The sequence below is a fragment of the Primulina huaijiensis genome, chromosome 7, assembly GCF_012295235.1.
Source record: "Primulina huaijiensis isolate GDHJ02 chromosome 7, ASM1229523v2, whole genome shotgun sequence".
In the NCBI taxonomy this organism is placed as follows: Eukaryota; Viridiplantae; Streptophyta; class Magnoliopsida; order Lamiales; family Gesneriaceae; genus Primulina; species Primulina huaijiensis.
The window spans coordinates 20,460,325-20,485,457 of record NC_133312.1 but is presented as its reverse complement, the minus strand read 5'-3'; the positions used below and the strand labels follow the sequence as shown (position 1 = coordinate 20,485,457).

General features: G+C 32.4%; 4 protein-coding genes across 5 annotated transcripts; 1 reads left to right on the top strand and 3 right to left on the bottom strand.

Moving 5' to 3' along the window:
* The first annotated feature begins 1,405 nt into the window (after positions 1-1,405).
* On the top strand, positions 1,406-2,134 carry LOC140981531 (flowering-promoting factor 1-like protein 3). The gene has a single exon (XM_073447955.1). It carries the CDS (start codon positions 1,516-1,518, stop codon positions 1,825-1,827), a length of 312 nt encoding a protein of 103 aa, XP_073304056.1. The 5' UTR covers positions 1,406-1,515; the 3' UTR covers positions 1,828-2,134.
* A 2,049-nt stretch (positions 2,135-4,183) lies between these two features.
* On the bottom strand, positions 4,184-6,371 carry LOC140981126 (vesicle-associated membrane protein 724-like). The gene is made up of 6 exons (XM_073447397.1): positions 6,249-6,371; positions 5,817-6,008; positions 5,066-5,207; positions 4,875-4,995; positions 4,691-4,753; positions 4,184-4,592 (listed from the first exon to the last, which is right to left on the bottom strand). The coding sequence occupies exons 2-6, from the start codon at positions 6,004-6,006 to the stop codon at positions 4,443-4,445; spliced, it is 666 nt and encodes a 221-aa protein (XP_073303498.1). The 5' UTR covers positions 6,007-6,008; positions 6,249-6,371; the 3' UTR covers positions 4,184-4,442.
* Positions 6,372-7,410: 1,039 nt separating this feature from the next.
* Positions 7,411-11,386, bottom strand: LOC140981107 (probable protein phosphatase 2C 40). Of its 2 annotated transcripts, XM_073447365.1 has the most exons (5): positions 11,261-11,386; positions 10,979-11,039; positions 8,692-9,713; positions 8,294-8,558; positions 7,411-7,727 (listed from the first exon to the last, which is right to left on the bottom strand). In XM_073447365.1, exons 3-5 carry the CDS (start codon positions 9,703-9,705, stop codon positions 7,600-7,602), a joined length of 1,407 nt encoding a protein of 468 aa, XP_073303466.1. In that variant the 5' UTR covers positions 9,706-9,713; positions 10,979-11,039; positions 11,261-11,386; the 3' UTR covers positions 7,411-7,599. The 2 variants fall into 2 exon arrangements, with proteins under 2 accessions (XP_073303466.1, XP_073303465.1); XM_073447364.1 differs by lacking the exon at positions 11,261-11,386 and having other exon boundaries at positions 10,979-11,254.
* Positions 11,387-17,275: 5,889 nt separating this feature from the next.
* LOC140981101 (heat shock factor-binding protein-like) lies at positions 17,276-19,337 on the bottom strand. The gene is made up of 5 exons (XM_073447357.1): positions 19,230-19,337; positions 18,379-18,432; positions 18,103-18,126; positions 17,974-18,016; positions 17,276-17,601 (listed from the first exon to the last, which is right to left on the bottom strand). Exons 1-5 carry the CDS (start codon positions 19,230-19,232, stop codon positions 17,465-17,467), a joined length of 261 nt encoding a protein of 86 aa, XP_073303458.1. The 5' UTR covers positions 19,233-19,337; the 3' UTR covers positions 17,276-17,464.
* Positions 19,338-25,133: the final 5,796 nt, after the last annotated feature.

The window sequence follows — 25,133 nt, the reverse complement described above, 5'->3', positions numbered from 1 at the left end:
ATGATTCATTAATTAAATATATATTTAACCAACTAGGCGAATTCATTAATGGCCTCTTAATTTTATTTGGTTGTGACCAAAAATGGAAATATTGTCCCCAAGTAGAAAGGANAAAAAATGTACATTAATTAATCAAATATAAATTGATCTTAAATTTTACTAAAATTTCTTAAATTTTAATAAAGGAGGGAGATGATTTAGTATATAATTTTCTTAAAATAGATAAAATTTAAATTTAAATTGAATTGAGGTTTATTTAATTTAATCCCTATATATATTGAGCCATCGAATTTTGAATGGACTTTTCAACACGTTTGTAATATGCTTTCCATAATTTTCTTTGAATCCCCATTCCTTCCTCGAATGGGCTACTATGATATTTCCCTCTCTTCCTCAGTCGTCAACTAAAAATTAAATAAAAAAACAATTAAATTAAATGTGTGGAAATAAATATATCTTATTTTCTCTCTTATCCTATCCATAAAGCATGGGTCGAGAAAGTCGTAAATTTCTTTCTCACGAGTTTGATTTTGACAACTTACACCTTTTGTCACACTCATGCCACGCATTGATCTTATATACTTTCAAATTTTAAATTTTTATAAATTTAATTTTACAGCTACATATATATATATTGAAACTATATAAAATTTTTAAATATACTATAGTTATATTATTATCATTTGAATTTTTAGTGGATTGAACATATAGAAAAAAAATTTGAAGCAAATAGATTCATTTAGAAAGTCTGTAAGAATGATATTATTGCATATTACTGCATGCATGTAAGAATATTAGAGAAGGTTCTAAGGAACCCATTAAGACAAAAACCTAGTATTTTTAATTATGTAGCCTTTATTCACTAGGGTTTTGGGACGTAGAATAGCTATTTAAATAAGTTTATTATCCCATGAAAGGCTCTTTCCGAAATTCTTGTGCTTGAATCAATTAAAAAGTAACTTTTATTTTTTAAAAAATACAACAGGAACCTAGTTCCAAATTATTTTTTAATCAGAAAATTCTAAAGGAATGAATTTTTAATTCCAAGTTTTGCTTGAATCTTGCTTGCACAACACATATAATCACTTCATATTGTTTACAAGTTCTTGAAAGTATTATTATTGCCATAGAATTTCAATATTTTATATTTTCGTATAACTATATTTACTATGTTTTTACATTCCAAAAATTGTAAATTAATTGATTTCTCACATGAGTATTATTTTTAAAATTTTCAAGCATTAATTAATATTGATAAAAATGACTTATCAAGAATAAAAATTCAATTTGTAGATAGCAATATGGGTATTATTTAAAAAGAAAAAAGAACAAAAAGTAAATTCCAGAGCATCCACTATATAATAAACCTTTGCATGATACAGAAACTTATCAGCTTATAATTTGAGTTTACCACACAGTACCACTCAACTTGTTCCACATAGTATTTTGTCATCACAATCCACAGTCTTCCATCCCATACTTCTCTTCAAATCCATAGCAAAATATCAGGAAGATATGTCTGGTGTTTGGGTATTCAAAAACGGCGTTGTTCGGCTCGTTGAGAACGCCGGAGAATGCAATACCAAGAAAGTTTTGGTCCATCTTCCCTCAAATGATGTGATCACTTCATATAGTGTTCTTGAGAGGAAATTATTGTCCCTCGGATGGGAGAGGTATTACGATGATCCCGATTTGTTGCAGTTCCACAAGAGATCCACAGTTCATCTGATCTCTCTTCCAAAAGACTTCAACAAGTTCAAGTCCATGCATATGTATGACATTGTTGTCAAGAATCGCAACGAATTTGAAGTTAGGGATACCCAATAATAGTGCTCGGTTAGGTTTCTAACCAGTATTTCGGGTTGTTCTATCGATTGAAGTTAGTTCTTAAGGGTGCATGAGTGATGCTGGAGTTTATTAGGTTTTTGTGAATGTTAAGGTTTGTGTGTGCATGTCATGAATGTTGTCATAGGTAGAGATTAATGTTTTCTATGGATATGTTACTTGTGAAATTGGGGTTGTGATGCTTGGTTTTAGGGTAATTAAGGTTGCCATTGTTACATCAATGTTAAGTTCACTCTCATGATAATATATATCTGAAATGCAATTAATTAATTTTGGTCTACATTAATTTGATTTTTATTGCCTCTTTTCACCTAGCTAGCTAATTTGATGTTACAATATTGAAGAACTTTGATAATTTTCCATCACATAAAATTTAAATAAATTTGAATCGATTTTAATCACAATTCGACGGTTTGTTTTAATTTATTGAAAATTGGAAGAACACATTTAATTACTAATAATTTTGTAAAATTATTTTCTATTGAGATGGATATGGTAAACAAACAAGTAATGGGTATTTGGATTGGATTCTAACTTTAAAACCTCCCTTTTTGACGATAATGCTTCAAAAGTTTAGTTGATTTCTCACCCCAAATAAGAAATATACTTGTACCAAATATTCACTTTGCCATAACCCTAGTCATTCAAAATATACAAGTAGAAAGCAAAATCTTTTTGATCAAGCTACAATATTCTCAATTTTCATTTTTTTTAATATATATTTTTGGGTTGGCTCCATGTCATTTGAAGAATCTCCCTTTTTAGGTCCTCAGAAAAAATAGTAAATTGGTTTTATGATGTATAGGTTGATCTAAATTGGATTTTGGTTATCTAATAAGTTAAAAACAGGTTTTGATGCAATATTAATCTGCCTTCTTTTAAACCTATTTTTTACTAATTAGATTATCGAAATCCAATTTAGATCAATTTATTGGACGAAATTGATATTCATATTAGTTAGGTGTACTTTTCGAGAATGGATTACTATAAAATATACATAATTGTGAAATTGGAAATATGAGATATAAACTTTGTTAGGATCAAGCGGCCATCATTAGATAAGAAAAACTATAGTTGTTAGTTAAGACGCAATATATTTCTCTATAGTACTTGTGGAAGCGGAGAGCGCATACTTATAAGGTGCTAATGAGTCATGATGTTAGGCCCATGAATCTGGGAAGGCGTACGTATATCTATCTGCTAGTGCTGTCTCATATCTTTTATATATCAATATTAATATTTTCCTACTGTCGGTCATATCCCTAGCTGAGATAATATTATCCGTTAAGATCTGATGTCACTTTTTTACGACCCACCTAGCCAACTAAATCAAACGGAGCAACGTCAGTAGCTTGACGCACGAGAACTTCTCAGTAGGTCATTGATCTCAATATTACTCTCATTCATACACACTTAAACCAACAAACCTAAGTGTAATTTTTTTTTTAATCTAAATAAATTATCTGAACACAATATTTGATGTTTTTTTTAGATAGTTATTATTTACTCCATTCTTGTCTTGCAGTGTCCATCACGTATGGAAAGGGACTTCGAATTTTAATTTTGGATTAATATTAAAAACTAAAATAAAGATAAAGATACAAAAGAGGTATTCAGTAAGGGAGAACAACATTTTTAGTCTTACATATCACATTGTTTTCATTTTTTGTCATTTTCACTTGAATGCTGATATGGCATCCCAAACTTATGACGTGACGTCGGACATTGCTAGCATTGTCTCGGACGTTGCTGACGTGTCGGATGTCACTTTAATATTTTGATGAAAAATGACCAAAATTGAGAAAAATGTGCAAGTTAGTAGACTAAAACTATGAATTGACCGAAAATTGATCCAAAAAAATAATAATAAGTTACATGACAAATATTGTTTTCCATTTAGTAATTTAAAAATTTTGGAGAATAAATGAGATATAATAGTTATAGATGAACTTCAAATTCACTAGCTAAAATATGCTTTTATAATATTTTATTAATATAAATGAAGAATTTTTTTATTTCCATATTCTAAAATTTTCGTACAATATAATTAAAATAAGTTAGTCTAATCTTCTCATATTTTATAATATAAAATAATATAGAAAGTATATAGAATAAAGAATATAGTATAATATGTTCATTTTTCATTTTACTTTTAAAACTTTCAATTTATAGTTTTAGTTCAATAAGTTGGTTCTTGCTTCACATTTAATCTTTTTTCCATTGGAATTTTGGGTGACGACCTTGGTGGAAAAGAACTAAAATAAAAAAGCAACGACCAACTTGATATACTAAAACTGTAACATGAAAATAGTTTGAACAAAAAATGGAAAATAGGACAAGTACAAGACCAAACTTGTAATTTCCCAATAGTATAGATATCCACAATAAAAACTAAACTCAAATCATTACAAGGAAATCATCTCTAAATGATGCAATATGATTCTCACGTCTCTAAACAATATAAGTTTCTATCAAATAACAAAAGAAACAGACGAAGATTTTACACTGAAAAACCAACATATTTGACACATAAATGACTCATCTGTGTATTCAGAACCAAGTTTACATATATTGTTCAAATGGAAACAAGATCCATTCTAATTTGAGCAGTTAAAACCGCGACAAATCGAAAGCCAGATTATGAGTGCTAAGAGGATAAGGATTCCAAAGACAACTAACTTAATTTTCATATTCTGATACCACATCTTTCGTTTGATCTGTTCCCCCCTTTTCTTGAATTCTTTAGCCTGAAATCATGAAACATGGTGTTAAAAAGTGTATTTGAACCTGATTTCAAGATTTTAGAGCAAAGAGAAGTACGCATGATGCAGCATTAACATCTTACATTGTCGCGTAAATCTTCAGCCTTGTTGCTAAGATCATCTATTGCTGCTCCTCTTTGAATTGTCTGTAAAAGTACATGATATGATCATACACGTTTGTGTCACCACTCGAGATCGAGAGATCAAAGAAAAAGTTGAAATGCAATCAAAAGCAACAAACAAGTGCAAATTGAGTATTATATATACCTTGTCTATATTCTCCCTCATAATATTTTGGACTTGGGTAACTTGAGCCTGTACTTTTGAAAGTTTATCGATCTCTTCGGTGTGCTCAGTTACATATTTCATTTGCTCTTTCATAAGCGGCCTGCATTTTACATGCTTTCAGTTTTTTGCATTTGTGCAGTACTTACTAATGAATTATATTCGGTTTTTACCCAAATTCTTTGCTGAGGCTTTTGGCAACTGCAGTATCTGCTTTACCAGCACTATATTTTCTCAAGAAATCAGATCTTATACGTTCCAGAAGAGCAATTGAAATCGGTTGTCGAACAGATTCATTGGCAACTACGCAATAAGCTGTAAAGATTTTTAAACACAGCGTCAAGTTGATTGATGCAGAATTCTACAAAAACAGATCTACTTGACTCAAAATGTTCTTTAAAGATGACCCCATGAATGCTGATATTATCTCGATAATTACGACAATTTTAGCTACTAATGCACATTACTTATTGTTCTGCAAGGAAAATATCAAGTGAGGACCAGAAGAACTCAACCATATTAAGGAACATGAACTTGTGGCATTGCAAGCAGATAATATTGACATATATGATTTTCATTCTAGATATATTTTTAAATACTTACTTATGCAGTCCTCAAGTTAAATGTTTACTAAAATTTTGATCTTGTAGGAGACCTAAAACTAGCCCAAAAATTAGAGAAACAAATTCAAGTATAGCTATAAACAGTCTTGAGAACTCTTTTCATTATGAAAAAGATTGGCAGATTGCTTCAACTGCTGGTTCCGTGTAAAGAACTGATCATTAAATTAAGACTCCAACTTTTCATCTTCTAACCAAGATCATGGAAACCAATTTAAAAATCAACTCCAATTTCCCAATAAAATCAATCATGAAGATCAACAAACAAAAACATGGAGCCATAAAAATGAGAAGAAACAATTACCATAGCCATCTGCAACTAGGTAGTTAAACGTATGTTGATCATACTGGTAAATGAATTTGTTGCTTGATGAAGGCAACTTCTGCAAGCACTGCTCCGCCACCGCCGCAAATTTCCCGGTGATCTCGGAGTACTCAGCCAATACCACCGTGCCGCGTGCCACGAAGCTGTATACAAACGATTCTTGACCCATGGCTGCTAAGAAAAAAATTTAGTCACGCACAGAACCTATCACCAAGTAAATAAAGATCAAGCTTCTCTGTTTAACGTTCAATGAATTATGTTGCTGTTTCTTGAAAATATTACAATTAATAAACCTCTCTTCTCGGTTACAAGTTTCGTTTTTTTTTAATAAAAAAACAAGAACCCAGTATTTGACACCAAAAATTCAAGTCAACCAGGTTGAAAAGTATAAAGTTCTAGCGAGACGCGTACTTTTAAGAAGGGTTTAATTTCCGCATGGATGAGCTACGAGTTCTTTTGCTTTGCAACTAAGGTTTCTAGTTTTCTTATTAATATTTTCAACTTTAATAGATGGGAAGTGTTGGAGACCGTCTTACGGCGTTGTTTGAAAATGAATGGGTCATAAAATCAAATTTGTCATTAATTAAAATGCCACGTTTTCGTGTAATATTCTTGCAAGATTTTGTGGACCAAATCTGCTTTCACGAGGTTGAGTACTTGCGACTCAACCTAAGACCAGCATACATTTGCTTGAATGGTATATGGAAACAGTATTTATGTCCCTTTCTCGCTGGTGTGAATGCATGCACTAATACATGAGATTTTTGTTTATTTCTATTGAATGAATTCATTGTAAATATGTAAAATCCTTGGAGGTTCAAGAACTTGTGAGATTCAAGTGAAATAGTTTAGACTGTACAAACTCGAGCTCGATTCTCTCGAATTCTTTGGCACGCATAAGGTGTCTCTGCTTTAGATAGTCCCAAGTATGTTGCTTGTGGATAATTGATGTATGACCCGTTTATTTTCATGCGCAAAAAGTTTATGCAGGAAGCATTGACGCACAAACCTTGATCAAGAAACCGATGAGGCCTGGAAAATTAAAGCGTGCAAAAATTTTGCCCAGATAAGCCTACAAGTAGAAGCTTAGAGAACATGGTGAGAAGAGGATGAAGAAATTACAGCAGAGAATAGTGTTCATGGCAACTGAAAACTTCTAGTTAGTTTCAGCTCTCCAAGTTTGTCCCTTCAGTCTCTTATTAGTGTGATTCAAAAAAGAAAAAAGACACTACTGATTACCGGTATGCGAAATCGGATATCGACAACTTCCCAGCATAATAAGTTCATATTCATATCAAGAGTTTCACATGATGAGGTTCTGGAAGTAACTAAAGAGTCGCGCATTTGTTTAGCAGATATTTTTACTGAAAGTGATTAGTTTATGTGGAACAGACCCATGTTTTGGGCATTATCCTGTTTTTCTAAGGAAGAGTTTCCAGCAATCAATTGACTTCATCATCAAGCCTCATAACAAGAAACAAATTAAACGACCGCAGTGGAATGTTCTATGCTTAATTTGAAGATGAATACATTCAGTACACAAGAAACTATGATCTGTGAATAGAGATATTAGTAACAGATAAAAAGATCGAATCTTTCACTAAATATAACACGACATAACATATAATATGGTTTTAAGACAGTGAGCACATCTGTCTGAAGGAATTTAATGCTAACAGGCTGCAAAAACAATGCGGGTATTTAATATTTATACCCTTCAAGAATTGAGATTATTGTTTTAAAAAATATTTGACTCGGCTACTCATAGACATGTTGATGCCTTTGAAGTTCGTTTGTCCGTGCCTAGAACGATTACAATAACTGTAACATCGTCATGATATTTCCGCCTTCTGCCAGCAGGAATACTCATCAGCTCTTCCATACTAAAACCTGAAAATATGTATGACACAAGCATTGAATAAACATGCTGACCAGCTGCAAAAACTTATATAAACTAATAAATATCAAACTTATATTTTGTTATGTTCAAGTAGATGGTGTGACGTATATTGCTTATTTCCTCTTTAAATAATTCAATTAACAACAAATCATTGATGAGACAGGATGCAAGTGGACAATATGAAAAGTTAAACTGCTACTACTATGATGAGTTATTTAATCTGGTCCACTCCGAAATTGTCCAAATGCAGCCAAAGATACCAACCGAAGAGCAGTAAATTATATAAAATTATCAAATTGTTAAATAAGCAAATATTAACAGCACAAAAGAGAATCAATTCTATCTTTTTAAGTCAAACTTAATATGATGCACAATGTAATAACTACGCAGCGTCTAAGATTTCAAACTTACAGATGATCTGGCATACTTCTTCTGATATTAAATATTGTTCAAAGAAATCATCAAACATAATCATAATCTATAAAACGTAGGAAAACGACCTTTTACTGTTGCATATCAGGACAGAAAATTAAAGATAAGAAAATTGGTGGTGTACCAGCTGACTCTGCTGCTCTTGCAGCAAGCTGTTCGACGAGAAATTTAGCTGGATCACCTGAAGGGTTCCTAAATATATATGAATTTACAAGCTTTACGACTTCATTGTTGCTGAAGAAGTCGAACAAGCCGTCACTCCCTAGTACGACAAAATGATCAGAGTTTGAAACCTCGTGTACCACTAGTGATGGTTCTGTGGATACATACGGGGGACTTATGAGATTACGGACACGAAGAATACCCATCAAAGCATCATTCATGTCTTTCTGCATAACAGAAGCAACATGATTAGATTTCGTATAAAGTGTGAAAAAAGAATGCTTGTCACACATAAACACCAAAAATGAACGAGTGTTATGATTTTAGACCCTGCAAGAAAACTTCCAAACATTCTTGTACCTTCTTCAAGTAACCAACTCCAAAGGCCCTTGTAACTTTTAGCTTCCCCTTGATTTTACCGGCCACAATTGTTGAAGGGTCATCAAGATGATCATTCATAAGTCTGGTTCTTTCCACTACATTGTCGACGGTATGACTATCAGTGAGCTGGATGGCTTGCAGCCTTGCTGTTCTGTTCATATGACCTCCTTCGTCATATGATGCCAGCACGGCTCGACTATCACCCACATTGAGTAAGTACAAGTCCTTTCCATGTAGTAGCACTAGTAAAACACAAGATCCTATAGATACTAAATCGGGACGGTCTTCCATTTCTTGTTCGACCATGTGTAGGAATTCGTTCTCTGCCTGACTAAGTGCAAGGTGAAGGCTGTTAAGAACACTCTGCTTAAATGAAGAATCAGAAGACTCCTGCACGATATCCCAGTCTAGTGAGTTCAGATGAAACACAACCGTTTCGTACAAAGTTCCAGCCAGGAAATCAGCCGCATCCCGTCCATTGAACCCATCATAGATAGCACAGAAAAGCCAGCCGTTCTCTTCGGAACAAACAGCTTGAACTCTATCTTCACCAGCGGCGCCTCCAGCCACTTGTACTTCCTCTGCATTGAGGAAACTCGATGAAAATGGATCGTTATCGAGTGTCTCATTTGGTGAAGATGGACTTATACTCATATTCGATATGCTACTCTGCAGAGAAGATGATAAAAACTCCATTTTTCCCAGGGACGGCGAAGAAGGGATTCTGCGGAATGAATTAGGAGAGTCCAAATTTGGCAAAATTTCTGCCCCGATTATCCCATTACACATATTCGTATTAGCTAACGTAGCATTGGCACTCAATGCCGCACCGGAGAGACAAGAGAAGGAGCTGTTTGCTCTTCGGAGCTTCCCTGGAGATGGAATATCGATACCATGTGGGATACCCCAAGAATTATCATTCTTGGTGTCACATTGATAGCCAAAACTAACTTTGATCTCTCCAGCCGGATCCTTTATGATTTCCCTTTGCATCTTTGTAGCTTAGAAAAACAAGAACAGTTTGGTCACTAATTAATCATCCAGTACACCAAAGCACGAAAAGATACCAAAAAATAACATGGATTTTAGTATTTGTGTTGATTCCAAGATAATAACTCACACCAAGTCGTTCAAGAAATGAAATACGACATCTCCGGGACAACTATTAGATTGCATTTGAGGTGATGGATTTGTAATCCATGGATTTCGATTATTATTTTATTATTAACAACGAAACAATATATAAAATCTTGATTCTATATTGAGTGAATGGGTTAGACAAAGAATAATGTATTTCAAATGACATCGTTATTGGGTAAATTTGAAATACATCCCGATTAACATGAAACACTATACAAACATACAAAAAGTGAATTTGAAATTCATGATATTGCTTCTCTAAAACAACAAAAATACGATTGAATACTTTAAAATCCATAAATCTAAATGGAACCTTAAAGATTCAAGTGATGGAATTTCTTAGCAAATATATTGCCATTCACAATTTCTACAGCTCAAGTTGGCAGGATTATAAGACAAATAAATAAGCTTTTCTTTGACATGATAGAGGAAGAGTCGGAGACAAGGACATTTACACTCAATGGCAATGCTTATCCAAATGCTCTATCCTGTGAGACGATTACATTTTCTGCAAGACTGATAGCAGATAAAATTTAATGCACCAATTAAAATTGTATACCAGAGATCATGGGCACCATACTGCCAGCAGCACACCCTATCTACAAGAAAATAAATTTGGGCAGATTCTCCTTTCTTTTTTCGTGAGAACATTCTTCTTTTTTAATAAACATATAAAATTAACGGAGTGATCTTTAGTGATTACTGTATATTTTCACAGAGCGGTGACACTAAATTATATATTCTGAGGTTAGATTTTGCCAATGCATCGAGTAAACAAGATCCTACCTTTTTCAAGAATTTCTTCACAAGTTCATAAGAGGAGAAAGATCTAAATCGTAAGAAATACCAAAAAACTAAAACCATAGCATGGTCAATTATAGCAATACATGGTACATAACACATCGATCGCCTTTTAAGGTTCATAACTGGTTTTTCCAATCATGTGTATCAGCTCAACATATCTCATTACAAAGATTACACCATTCAACAGTTCAAAACAAGAACTTTTTCAATACTGAACTGAAATCATCAAAAGATCATCTTTATTCGTGTACTGCTCCAAACAACAAAAAGAACAGAAACACCAAGAAAGATTGAAAATGGAACAACCCAACTCAATACTCACCTTCCTGACAACAACCAAGATCCCTTCAAACCTCGAATATGTATCATGCACAAATACACACCTGGGGGGGAACAAAAACACAGAAAATGATAAGGGCAGGAATAATATGACAAGTGTGGGCTGCACACGCGCATACACCCTCAGATGCAAAACAAGCGTTGAAAGAAGAATCTTGAAACAGGAAAAGGAAAAGATGATGAGAAAAGACTTTGCTAATTATAGAGGAATTGAATTTGATGGGAACGAAGGGGGCCAAACTTGTCTTGAGATTCACCAATTTACCGGTTAAAATTTATTAAAATAATATATATTATATATATATATATATATTCAAGTGCTCTTATGCAGAGGGAAGGGTCCTGATTGTTGACTCTCTCTCTGTGCATAGAGTTTTTCTTGTATGGAATCTGACTATACTCTTTTCTTTTACGTAGATGCGAAATATTTTCCACTTTTTTCTCTGTTTTTTTTTTTTTTTTNGGCCTTTCATGTGAACTATTATATATATTTTAATATTATTAAATTGGTATATATTAAGTTACAAGAAGACATGGAGACTAAGGAGCCAAGTTTGTAAATTTTGTCGTTGTATTACAGCTTGCATCATTATATTTTAATTTTTTTTATTCGGGGTGGGGGAAGGTTGCATCAGCATTTGCATGCTATAAATTTTGGTTTTAGTTTTTCGATGCAATTTTTTTTTATGTCGGGTTTATGATTTTGATTTTGATTTATGTAAGTTTAATTAGTATTTTGTTTAACATAATGATAAAGATTGTATTTATTAGATGATAAAAACTTGTGTGAGACGGTTTCACGGGTCGTATTTTGTGAGATGGATATCTTATTTGGGTCATCTATGAAAAAATATTACTTTTTTATGCTAAGAGTATTTCTTTTTATTATGAATATCGGTAGGGTTGACTCGTCTAACAGATAAAGATTCGTGAGACCGTCTCACAAGAGACTTACTCATATTAGATATAAATGTTGTCTCGGATATTGTAACATCTTGTGACAACCTTCAGCAGAATAATATAACACACAAATAAATAACTTAATTAAAAATAACACAGAGATAATTATGCACAAGTGAACAATAAAAGAAATCGAGTTTACAAATAGTGAAAAAACGAAAAATTATCTTTCTTAATAAGTCAATGAAATAAATTGTGAAAGGAAAATTAGTCTTGCTTTTCAAGATATACTTTATTCTTTGAAATAATATTTTTTTAAAATATAATTTTTATATTGATAAGATTATGTGAAATATTGAATTAAGAATTTTGTTTTTCTAGATATGATATTTATGATACGGATTTTATGATACGGTATCATTGTTTAAAAAAGTTTATTTTTAATCAAACTCTTGGTTTTCATAGCTTGTAAGATTTTTTTTGAAGATAAACCCTAGAAGCGAAGGAAGTTATAAATAAGATAACCAAGATAAGGAAAAAGATTTGACTTTTGGCGTTTTGACTGAAGCTTGGACGTTCTGTGGCTGCTTACTTTTGCACTCGTACACGTCATGGTTTTCAGAGAAAAATACTTCACAAGGACGTTGTTGTTTTGAATAGTGTTGTTACACGTGTTGCCGTGATTGTCGGAGACATCTGCAGACAACATGAGTGGAAGTGTTGGCTGAAGATCACGTTTTATTGTTCTAGTTTTTGGTACTGTTGTTTTGCTTTCTTGATTACGTTTTAGTACTGTTATGTGTTTTAGAAAGCAGTTTATTGAGATTTTCGTTAAAATCACTAGTTTTAGTTTTTGTAAACTGAAATTGGTTTTCTAATAATTATTTTGCCCTGAGATCATGCAAATATCTATACTTGTTGTAATGCCTGAAGTAAATATTACAAATTGTTGATTTAGTAATATGAGATTACTAAATAATTAACGATTTTTAAAGAATGAAATATGACATATGTTGGTCATATGAAGTCCGAATGATTTGAAATTTGGATATAAAGTAGAAAACTCAAAGATATAGAAGTTTCATGTTTTGAGTTTTAAAAATTTGATCGTTGGTCTGGTCCAAAAGGATATACCGGTGTTAAAATGTTAAATATTATATATTATATTATATTATTTTATTTTATTAATATAATATAATATAATATTTTAAAAAAAATAAAAATAAAAACAAGATAAATGTAAAAACTTTGAACGTGAATTCATTTTTCAAATTGACAGAAAGATAACAGAGGAGAGAAGAATAATTATAATAGGGTTTTTGATGTTTCTGTTCAATCTGGCGACTTATCGGTTTATTCAATCGATGAACCGACTTCAGTTCTGAGATCGTTGACACGAGGTCTTCGATTTGAGATATAAATTTTATAGTTTTAGTGATGTTTGAAATTCGTCGATTTTTGGAATAAATCCGATAAAATGTTAAATCATACTGAAATTGAAGATTGTTGAATAGTGTATTATCTTAACGAAGTAGAGAAGATTATTGTGTTGTTGTTTTGAATTATTCCTAATTTATTATAATTAGGGATTTTAATCGTTGAATTGAGATTGAAGAGTTGTTTGTTAGTTGTTATTAATTATGATTATATATTTGGAGTCTACGAAGTATAGGCTACACGTTGATATAAAGTTTTCATAATTTGACGGATGTTGTAAACTAACCTATTATTTGAAGTTAATTAAATTAAGGTGTATTTGATGGTAGTATTGTTAATTAAATACACCAGAATATTAAATTGTTGAATGATAAGAATTTATAATCGAGTTTTATATTTTGTTTAATTAATTGTTGTTGGGCTATTTGATGTTATATATTGAAGCTGTTATGATTGTGTTGATACGGTGACAATGGTCTGATAATTGTTGTTGAATTATTTAGATACAACACAAGCCTCGGGATCAAAGAAATAGCCAGATTATATATATACTCGATTATCAGGTATGTGTTGACGTACGAGCATATGTTGTTATTGTTTAGTATCGATGAATACTATTGCGTTGAACGATGATAAATCACTGGTATTGGGAGATTTGATATTATATCTGTTGTTGTTTATTATCGTTGATATTGTTGGCTGTCGTTTGTTGGGAGGCGTCACGTTGATGTTGTTCGTTCGATGATATTGCTGTCGGCGGTGTTGGGGTGCGACGTATCGTCGATGTTATTCGTTCAACGATATTGCTGTCGCCGGAGTAGGGGTGCGACGTATCGTTGATGTTATTCGTTCGACGATATTGCTGTCGCCGGTGTTGGGGTGCGACGTATCGTCGATGTTGTTGTTGCAGTAGTATGGGAGTGATGACGTTGATATCGTTGGTGGTTGGATTGTCCGGAGACAGCAAAGGGAGTATTTCTGTTATCATTCCAGTTATATTTTATGTTGTTGATAATATAACTGTTATGTATTACGATGATGATTGTTGCGTATGCTCACCCTTTGGGGACTGTTTCTGTTGGACAGGTTACAAGACTCTGCTGTGAGACAGGATATTGGTGAAGGACTAGGTGTGTCTAGTCAAACAGTCCTGTAATTTATAGTAGATAGAGACAGTATAGTTTATTATCTTATTTGAGTTGTATGTGTGTATTTATTATACTGTTTCTGCTACACTGACGTAGATAGTGTGGTGATTGCACTATTTTGTCGTATATACATTATATTATTACGTCGTTGAAAAGAAAATTTTTATGCATATGACGTCATATGTTGTATGATTACGTGGTGAGGTTTGGGGCGCCACACTTGTGCATAATTAATCCTGAGTTATTTTGATTTAAGTTATTTATTTTTGTGTTATTTTATTCCGCTGCGTGTTGTCCTAGGTGTTATATCTTTTGGGACACAATTTAAATATGATACACACAAATTTTTATATCTTTTATACACTTTATGTTAAACAAAATATACCCCCATACCAACAAATTGTATTCCAAAATATCAATAACAAAATTAATCAAAACACAAGAATGCAAATTTATGTGGCCAATTCTGATCAACGAAACAATTCTTCAATCAACACTTCATACGGGTGTTGTCTCCAAATGTCTTCAATACGTCACAACATAATGAAATATCGATGCTTCGTCTTTACGAGTTCTTCGGAAATTCTCTCTTTGTTCTCCTGTTTCTCGCTCGTCTCGCTTCTTTTTGGTGCAACAATTATTCTTTAATATATATAGACTTGTATTGATATTAATAGGATTCCTTGAATAGATCCCTACAAGATATGGAAATTAGTCATTCATTAAGAAACAAATTATTTTAAATATTAAATATCAAATCTATAGTTTAAGAAACACAATATTCTAGAGAGATAAAACTACAAAATCTTATCGAAAAAATAATAATTTTAAGGAATTGTGTCTTGCAATACAAGTTACGTTTTCTTTCAATCTCCCATTTTTACTTTTTCTGGACAAAATAAGCATGAAAAAGTCCATGCATGTTGATGAAACTCCAAGCAACTTTATTTAACTCCCTATGAATTTGACGGCATTCCTACAAAGTAAGGAAAGAAGTCATTAGGAAAGAAATCCTTTTAAATACTAAATATCAAATCTAAAGTTTAAGAAACACATTATTCTAGAAAGTAAAAATTTTGTCAAAAAAGAAAAATAATTTTAAAGAATTATTTTTTGCAATGTAAATCATGTTTCCTTTACCTCAATGTTTTCATTTGGCTCAATTCAACGCAACAAAAACAATCATTACTATGCTCTATATTGGGTGAGATCAAAAACTTTTATATTTTGTTTATTCAGGACATGTATTTTATGAAAATATTTCAAGAAAGAAGACTGGTTTTTTCATTTTATTAATACATAAAATAATTGAGATATTATTCAGAAGCTTTCACTCATTAAAAAATAAATAAAAGTCTACATATCATTTGTGTAATCTATATTATGATGAATAATTGTCTCCCAGTCAAAAGATTTCAAAATCATATAAAGAGAAATTTAAAATTTAATATAACGATAAAAACTGATTGTAATAATTATATTAAATGGTAAAACCTCTTCATCCGAGGAACTATGTATTTCGAAAAACAGTTGACTATTCGATCATAATATGTTGTTACATTCACATAATGAATAATGCAGTATTAAACCTGATCTAAATTATAACTATTTCTATTTAAATCCTTTTATTACAAAATTTATATTTAAATAAAACCATATTTTAAATTATAACTATTTCTATTTAAATCCCTTTATTACAAAATTTATATTTAAATAAAACCATATTTTAATCTAATATTTGCCGCGTAGCCCAAGAGACTCGTACGCTTGGTTATTGACTTGCTCAAGGCTCTCCTTCCCAGTGAGACATTTGTATCTCAATTCAGCTTTTGGAGTCTTGAAAAGCTAAAACTAATAATAGGGGACACATTCAAGAAAATGGAACCCCCAAAATCTTTTGTCGAATGGGTCCACGCACTTCAAATGTGGACAATAAATTAAGCAAAATTTCAACTATCCTGTACAAGGGTTTGTAATTATATGCTTAGTGAAGATAAAAGGAATGAAGCTCAAGTAACTTGCTTGGACCATTCATTTGTTCTAAAGGGAAGGAAAATTACACTTCTTGAATATGACATCTTTGGATAATTTGGTTTCATGAGATTCCACGAAAACGGCCTTATCCATTGGAGGAATCCATCATATTCAGTGGTATCTGTTATAAATTTGGTATTGACTTCAAAGAAAATCATGAAAAGAATGTTTGGTACTTTTTACTTGCTAAGATAAGATTTTTCTCGTAAGTTTGTGTCCTAGGATTGATATCCTCCTGCTACCGAGAGGGAAAAACAATCTCCAAGAAGTTCTAGCAGTAAAAATGTATTGTTTCTCTATTTCCAAACAAGGAAAAATTCAACATAAAGGAAGAATTACGCTTTTATTGAGTAAAATAAATTTGTGTATTTTGGCTAACAAAATAGCCCCGTAATTAAACCATGGGTAGGAATAGTGTTGGGTTCAGGACGTATTGGGTGTGTGTGATATATATTAAATAAAGAAATAAATAACTTGTTCTCGATAGATCATCTGTTTATACCATCAATGTAACAAATTATGGGTTGTAAAATTTAAACAAAATTTTCATTATCACCAGCTCAAGTAGTTTTTTATGCCATAAACAGAAGACAACCAACACAAAGCATGGATTTAGGCCAGTTGCAACTTCTGGGAAAACTGAACCAGATGTGGAAATAAAACCAGAACAGCAGAATGACGGAGTTCTAAAATGGGCGATGATCTTATAGCATGAATAAGAAAATATATCAGGCCATGCTAGTTTTCTTGGAAACACACACTTCGCAACAAATTTTAAGCCCTCCATAAATCTGTGCTCATAGAGTGACTCAAGGCCATCCATAGCATGTATTTTTGAGATATGAATACTGAAATAAATAGAGAATGGAAATATAACAGTTCCCATGGTTTCGTAAACAAGCATAAATAAACATCCAACAACTCTTGTAAATTATAGTCGCATTCGACTATCATTCATCAGCAGACTTGGGCTCTTCTTTAGCCTTCAGTGGAGCTGAAGGAGATGGAGAACCTTCTTGACCCATCTCGGTTCTAAGATCATTGATGCTCAGCTCCAACTCATCAATTCGGTTACCCATCTCATCAAGTACACGGAGTTAAGGAAACGAATCTTAATATATGTATGTATATGAATTAGACAATAATGTTTAAACAGATCATTGTGGAGATTCTCTTTTGCGAACATGAATTTGGTCCAAATTTGTTTCTTAAATCATTGCACATCAATTGAAAACAAAACAAAAGAAGTTATAATCCCTTTAAATGGCTTCGACTATGATGAAAACAAAAATGTAACTCCATATGATGGGAATATATAGATACGATTTGGACACTTCGTTGAAACAAAACAATAGCCATAATCAGTGGCAGGCATCCTTCCGTTTCATGCACACAAAAAAATACTGCATCCATATCCATGTATAAAAGAATGCATTTAATAGATTGTATTGAAGGATATTTTTAGAAATGATGGATTCCGACATTGTCTGAAACCTAGTTTGCTGCAAAAAAATAAAAACCTTACGTTAGTAAGGACACTAACTGTAAGCTATAGCGAATAACATTAGAGGAAATATTAGTAACTCACCATTTGCTGTAGGAGATTTTGTACCTAAATAATAATACAGACATGTTAGAACTACTAATACTGGCTATTTATGATGTCAAATAAAGTTTGAAACCCACCTCCATCTTAAGAAAAGGAAGTTTTAAATTATGGCAGAAAGTTGAAACAAAACTTAGACGAAAGGCGAAACCATGACCATAAATTTAAACCAGGTAACTATAAAATTATTTCCTCAATATAAGAAGATATCACAGAATACTACGGCACAGATGGATGAGTTGATACGATAGAACTTACAAATGCAGTCATATCAGTAGTACTTTGTTTACTATTCTCAGGATCATGTCCATCCTGCAAAGCAGAAAAAGCGTGATCAACTACATAAATATTGTACAGAAACACCAGAAATACGCATGCAAAACAACTCATACAAGCATACACATCCAATGCAAATCAATAAAACAAGAAAGCACGAACTCAAAAACAATTGCAGACCACAAAGAATCATATTTCACCATGATTAAGTTACAATACAACTGTATAATCATCCTTCATAATCTGTAAATACCATGACAAAATGAGCTAACTGAAACAATTTCACATCACTATAGCTTAATAAGACAAGAAAATAAAGGTAAGCCAACTAACACAAATATTTACACAACATACACCATTTAAAATATATTTCAACCACTATATATATATAAACTCAGTCGCACAACCCATCAAATAAAGAATAAAACAGCTGTTCATAAACAGATACAAAATAGTAAGAATGCGGTAAATTTTTTTACATATCTAGACACTCACTAGTTAATAATGAATACCTTATAAACATTTCCATCTAAAATTACACAACTAAATTGGAATATTTTTGAGTCACTGTATTACAAGACAAAAACGAAATTACTTGTTTTGGCATTCACAAATCAAAGGAAAAACCAAAACCATACGATGCCCACAAAAATTGGAACCACAATAACCAAAATCACATAAGCTAATATTCGGAAAACATCAAGAGAAAACGAAGATGGAACGCACAATCCCTAAAAACGGAACAGAATCACCCAGATTGGATTAAACCAGCTTCAAGAAGTCCATAATTTAAAAGAAGCGGTAGGATAAATCGATTTTAAGAAGCAATTTACCATTTTTTACGCGTACTTGCTGAAGAATTGGCTAGAGAGAGATCTTGATGAGAACTTCGTCGTGAGCTTTTTGAATACTTTTGAGTTCGAATTTTGAAATGTGAACCAGTAGTAGAGAGGGATTCAGTTACTGACGAATTGGGCTGGGTCGGATTTTGCAATATATGGGCTTAGGCCCATGTTCGATGAATTATATTGGACCTATGTCCATAAGATGAAATAAATAAAAACATCGGACCAAGGACCCGATTAACTGAATTGTTTTTTAAAATTATAATATTTCAATCAGTAATACTTTTATATATTAATATTGGTTAAATTATTAATCTTTTTAAAATATATTTTTTTCAATATCAATTTGAGTCATTATATTAAATTAATAATTTTTATAAATCAGTAAGATAATTTTTTGGAAAACTCTTGTATAAAAATATGATCATATCAATATTATAAATTAATAATTCTCTAAAATTACAAACATAACTATAACATTTTAATAAATTGTTATTCTATTATTATTTATTAAATTTAATTATATTATTGTTTTTGTTTATACGGTTGATTTTATTTGATTATTTAATACAATGAATAATACTTAATTATTAAAAATAATAAATATCAGCTTATTTTTCAATTCAAGAAAATTTAATCAAAATAGTGACATGGTAGAATTTTTTTAGAGTAATTCTCATGTAAGACGGTCTCACGAATTTTTATCTGTGAGACGGATCAACCCTACCGATATTCACAATAAAAAGTAATACTTTTAGCATAAAAAGTAATATTTTTTCATGGATGAACCAAATAAGAGATTCGACTACTTTGGAATCAACTTTTAGCAGTTCAATTTGCCGACCACCCTCGTCGGCGACGACTATTTTTTCTGTCTGGTTTCACTCCTCTGACACCTAGCATTGGTATTTCAGAACCGGAACCCTAACTTAGAATCGAAGCCTGTTAAATTCGCGATTTATAAAAGACAAATTTCGAAGCTCGATTTTCTCCCATTCCTTGGTTATTTCCACCTCAATTTTTTCCTCAGCACCATCCTTCATTGGTAAGTTGCAATTTCTACGCTTCATTGTAGCTCGTGCGCACACATTCAGTGTGATTTTTCCATGCTACTCTGTTTCGATAACTGTGCAGAAATTGTGAAATGCTTAGTGTTTGATGCGTGCTCTGTTCCACTTATTCTGTTTATTCTATCTCTTTTCTACCCGTTATTCGTCTTGCCGCTTAGTTTTCCTACATCCCATTACGATGGTGTGTGTCACACTTCCTCCGTCAATTTTTGTTTTGTCATTCCATGCATTTTTTTGAATTAATTAATTTATGTTGAGATGGAACGACTACGAGTTTTGTTTAGTGCACTTTTTCTTGTGGTATGATAGTTCTAAGGATCCCCAAGTACAGTTCTATTGAAGAAGTGACTCTAAGACTATGAGGGTGTGTTTGGTTGATTTGATTAAATAAAGATAAATGAATAATCACATATTTATCTAATGTTTGGTTAAAATTTAAAGATATATTAATAATTATTTTGATCTGGTTTAAGACCTAATTTTATGATTAAATATTTGATTATTAATCTAACAAATTAAGTGAGATAAGTTATCAACACACCACAAATTACATTTTTATTTTCTTATCTCTTATGAAAATAAATATTTATTAAATTCTAATTTATTGTGTTTAATGATTACCGTAATATTTTCAAATATATTTCTAATAAATATATTTAAATTAATTTTAATAAATATAAATTATAATTATAAATATTTAATTATCTATCCAATTATTTTAAGAATATATATTTAATTAGCATTTGGTGTATTTTGGTCATTACAATAAAATTTACAAAATTAATCCATCATTTAAAATCATACCAAACACCATGTTATTTATCACATCATACTATTAATCAATATATCTCATTTTTTAATCACTCTAATTATTAATCATTTACTTATCATATCACACGTACCAAACGGAGCAGGAAAGAATAACGCTCCAAATGGTGGTTTTTATTTTAATTGCCTTTTTTTGTTCAGTTTGTAGTATGTCTTTGTTAACACACAATATGAAATATTATCTGCTTGTTTCGTGTTTTACTCTGTTCGTGTCAATGTAAGATAGATTCTTTTTGTTGTTTACATGTGGATAGCATGTTTGTAAATTTATTCCATGACAAATGTACAAGAACTGATGTTTTCAATTAGTTGTAAGGTTAAACTGCGCTGCTGACGGCGCCCATATATAAAAAATACAATTCATTTGTTATTAGATATTTCAAAACTACACTTAACCTCGCCAACTGATAACTCTCAGTGGAATTGGTAAATGGTTCAAAATACATGTTAGTACATAAAATCTCTAATGGTGTACAACCTCTGTAATGCCTAAAGTAAATATCACATTTTGTTGATTTAGTAATGTGATATTACTAAATAATTAACGATTTTTAAAGAATGAAATATAGCATATCTTGGTCATAAGAAGTCCAAATGATTTGAAATTTAGATATAACGTAGAAAACTCAAAGATATAGAAGTTTCTTGTTTTGAATTTTGATCAATTTGATCGTTTGACTGATCCAAATAGATATATCGATGTTAAAAAAGTTAAGTATTATATATTATATTATTTTATTAATATAATATATTATAAAAAAATTAAAAAAAATTGAGGTTGTGGATTCAAATGAAATGAATTTCACTCTGTCTACTTATAGAGATTGAGAAAGGCAGGTAGAAGACAGAGAAGAAATAATAAGGTTTTTTATTTTTCTTTTCGATCTTGCAACTTAACGGTTTATCCAATCAGCGAACCGACTTCAGTTTTGGGATCATTGACACGCGGTCTTCGATTTGAGGTATAAATTTTATATTTTTGATGATGTTTGAAATACGTCGATTTTTGGAATAAATCCGATAAATTGTTATATCATACAGAAATTGAAGATTGTTGTATAGTATATGATTTTAACGAAATAGAGAAGATTATAGTGATGTTATTTTGAATTATTCCTAATTTATTATAATTAAGGATTTTAATTGTTGGATTGAGATTGGAGAGCTGTTTGTCAGTTGTTAGTAATTCTGATTATATATTCGGGGTCTACGAAGTATAATCTACATGTTGACATAAAGTTTTTGTAGTTTAACGGATGTTGTAAAATAGCCTATTATTTGAAATTAATTGCTTATGGTGTATTTGATGGCAGTATTGTGAATTAAATACACCAGAATATTAAATTGATGAACGATAAGAATTTATAATCGAGTTTTATATTTTGTTGACTTAATTATTGTTGAGCTATTTGATGTTATATATTGAGACTGTTATGGTTGTGTTGATACGGTGACAACGATCTGATAATTGTTGTTGAATTATTTAGATACGTCACAAATCTCGGGATCAAATAAATAGTCAAATTATATATATATACTCGATTATCAGGTACGTGTTGATGTACGAGCATATGTTGTTATTGTTTAGTATTGATAAATACTATTGTGTCGAACGATGGTTAATCACCGGAAATTGGTGATTTGATAATATATTTGTTGTTGCTTATTATTGTTGATGTAATTGGTTGTCGTTTATTAGGAGACGTCTCGTTGATGTTATTCGATTGATGATATTGATGTCGCCGGAGTAGGGGTGCGACGTATCGTTGATGTTGTTCGATCGACGATATTGCTGTCGCCGGAGTTGGGTGCAGCGTATCGTTGATGTTGTTATTGCAATAGTATTGGAGTGATGTCGTTGATGGTTTGATTGTCCAGAAACAGGAAAGAGGGTATTTCTGTTATGATTTCAGTTATATTTTATGTTATTAATATAATTGTTATGTATTAAGATGATAATTGTTGTATATGCTCATCCTTTGGAGGCTGTTTCTGTTGGACATGTTACAGGACTATGCCGTGAGACATGATAGAGGTGAAAGACTAGGTGTGTCTAGTCAAACAGTCTTGTAGTTAATAGTAGATAGAGACAGTATAGTTTATTGTCTTATTTGAGTTGTGTGTATATATTTAATATATTGTTTTTGCTACACTGATGTAGATAGTGTGATGATTGCACTATTTTGTCGTATATGCATTATATTATTACGTCTTTGACAAGAAAAGTTTTATGCATATGACGTCACATGTTGTATGATTACGTGACGAGGTTTGGGACGCCACACCTGGTGATATCAGAGCATATGTTAGATGTCTGGGATGGTTAGGAGTTAGGTTTGTGATGAGGGAGTTGGATGGAGATATTATTTGTGTGTGTATGTGCATTTGACTTGTTTTGAATATTTATTTGATATGATTTATTGTTATTTAGTTGCTTGTGCTTTCATAAGAAAGATGTGATGATGATTACTGGATTGTAATTGTTAAATACTATGATTAACAATTTGATTTCCAGTGATAACAGCAAGAGAACATGTACATCCACACGAGGAAACGGAAGAGGTTGACAGTGGGTTTGAGCAGATGAATCCATTGCCACCTCCTCCTATGGGACATGCACCTGTAGATCAGCTTTTATTGCCTGGTGGATTGACTTTGGCACAGTTTAGCAGTTATCTTCCGTCGAGATTTGATAGCTCTGAGACTGGCGAGCGACTAGAGGAGTGGATTGAGAAAATAGAGCAGATATTTGTGGCTGCTCCGTGTGCTAGGTCTGCTTGGTTACGATTGGCTACATTCCAGCTTTCGAGGAATGTAATATTGTGGTGGCAGACGGCTGAGGCCGGATTGAGAGCCCAGGACCGTACTGTTGACTGGGATGTGTTTCGATCTCATTTTCTTAATAATTATTTTTCTATAGCAGCCAGACAAAAGAAAGAACGAGAATTTGAGGATTTGAGACATGTTAATATGTTTGTTGCTGAGTATGAGACTCGATATTCTGCATTGTTGAAATATGTACCACATGTTGCTACGAATGTTTATACTAAGATGAGGCATTTCTTGAGAGGGTTGAAGTTAGAGTTATTCAATCTTGTGCAATCAAATAACCTGATATCATTTGAGGATGCAGGGACGAGGGCTGAGATGGCTGAGTTGGTGATGCAGGAGTATGGGGCTCAGGGACGATTATCAGAGCCGACTAGGGAGTCATTGCGACCGCATGGACAGTCTTTTAAATATCATAAGGGTCATCTTCTTATTCATCCTCATCTGGGAAGCGTCAATTTGATTCACGACGTGTTGAGAGTCGTGAGAGTAGTTCTCAGTCTGTTGAAGGACAGAGAGGATAGCCTAGAGGATTGAGATGTTTTCGTTGTGGGGGACCTCATCTGATCAGACAGTGCGCACAGACCGAGATCACCTGTTTTGAGTGTGGCGGTGTGGGCCATATAGACAGGTATTGTCCTATTCGTGAGGGACGGCGAGAGCCCAAGAGTGATAGAGGTAGATCCTCTGAGAGAGTAGAACAACAGCCTCAGCAGTTTACACCACGACCTTCTAGAGGACAGCCTAGTATGCAGGGAGCTGGTTCGTCTCAGGCACGGGTGTATGCTTTGACACGAGAGCAGGCAGAGGAGGCACGAGAGAAGATGATAGCGGGTAAGTGTTATTTATGTTCTTATCCTGCTTATATTTTGTTGATACATGTGTCTCGCATACTTTCATATCGAAGTGGTTTGTAGTTGAGCATCATATGCGTCCGTCTCCATTGTCCATGCCTCTTTATGGGAAAGGTTCTCGTCCCCATGTTGTTATCTGTTATCCGGATGTCCCGGTTATTGGAGCATGGACATGAGGGTTATCTTATTTATGTTGTAGACTGTCACATCTACAACATAAATAAGATAACCCTCATGTCCATGCTCCAATAACCGAGACATCCGGATAGCAAATACCAACGGAACACGGGGACTAGAATCTTTCCCATAAA

Bases quoted from the DNA above. Each gene is read 5' to 3' on its own strand.
- LOC140981531 (XM_073447955.1), top strand. From the start codon at position 1,516: ATGTCTGGTGTTTGGGTATTCAAAAACGGCGTTGTTCGGCTCGTTGAG.
- LOC140981126 (XM_073447397.1), bottom strand. From the start codon at position 6,006: ATGGGTCAAGAATCGTTTGTATACAGCTTCGTGGCACGCGGCACGGTG. The intron at 4,996-5,065 runs GTAAAAACCGAA...TGTAAAATGCAG, and splicing joins AGCCTCAGCAAAGAATTTGG to GCCGCTTATGAAAGAGCAAA. The intron at 4,593-4,690 runs GTAAGATGTTAA...TCATGATTTCAG, and splicing joins CTGAAGATTTACGCGACAAT to GCTAAAGAATTCAAGAAAAG.
- LOC140981107 (XM_073447365.1), bottom strand. From the start codon at position 9,705: ATGCAAAGGGAAATCATAAAGGATCCGGCTGGAGAGATCAAAGTTAGT. The intron at 8,559-8,691 runs GTACAAGAATGT...TCTGTTATGCAG, and splicing joins GAGTTGGTTACTTGAAGAAG to AAAGACATGAATGATGCTTT. The intron at 7,728-8,293 runs GTACACCACCAA...ACATATTTTCAG, and splicing joins AAGAGCAGCAGAGTCAGCTG to GTTTTAGTATGGAAGAGCTG.
- LOC140981101 (XM_073447357.1), bottom strand. The intron at 18,127-18,378 runs GTAAGTTCTATC...ATTATTATTTAG, and splicing joins CTACTGATATGACTGCATTT to GTACAAAATCTCCTACAGCA. The intron at 18,017-18,102 runs GTGAGTTACTAA...ATTTTTTTGCAG, and splicing joins AAAATCTCCTACAGCAAATG to CAAACTAGGTTTCAGACAAT.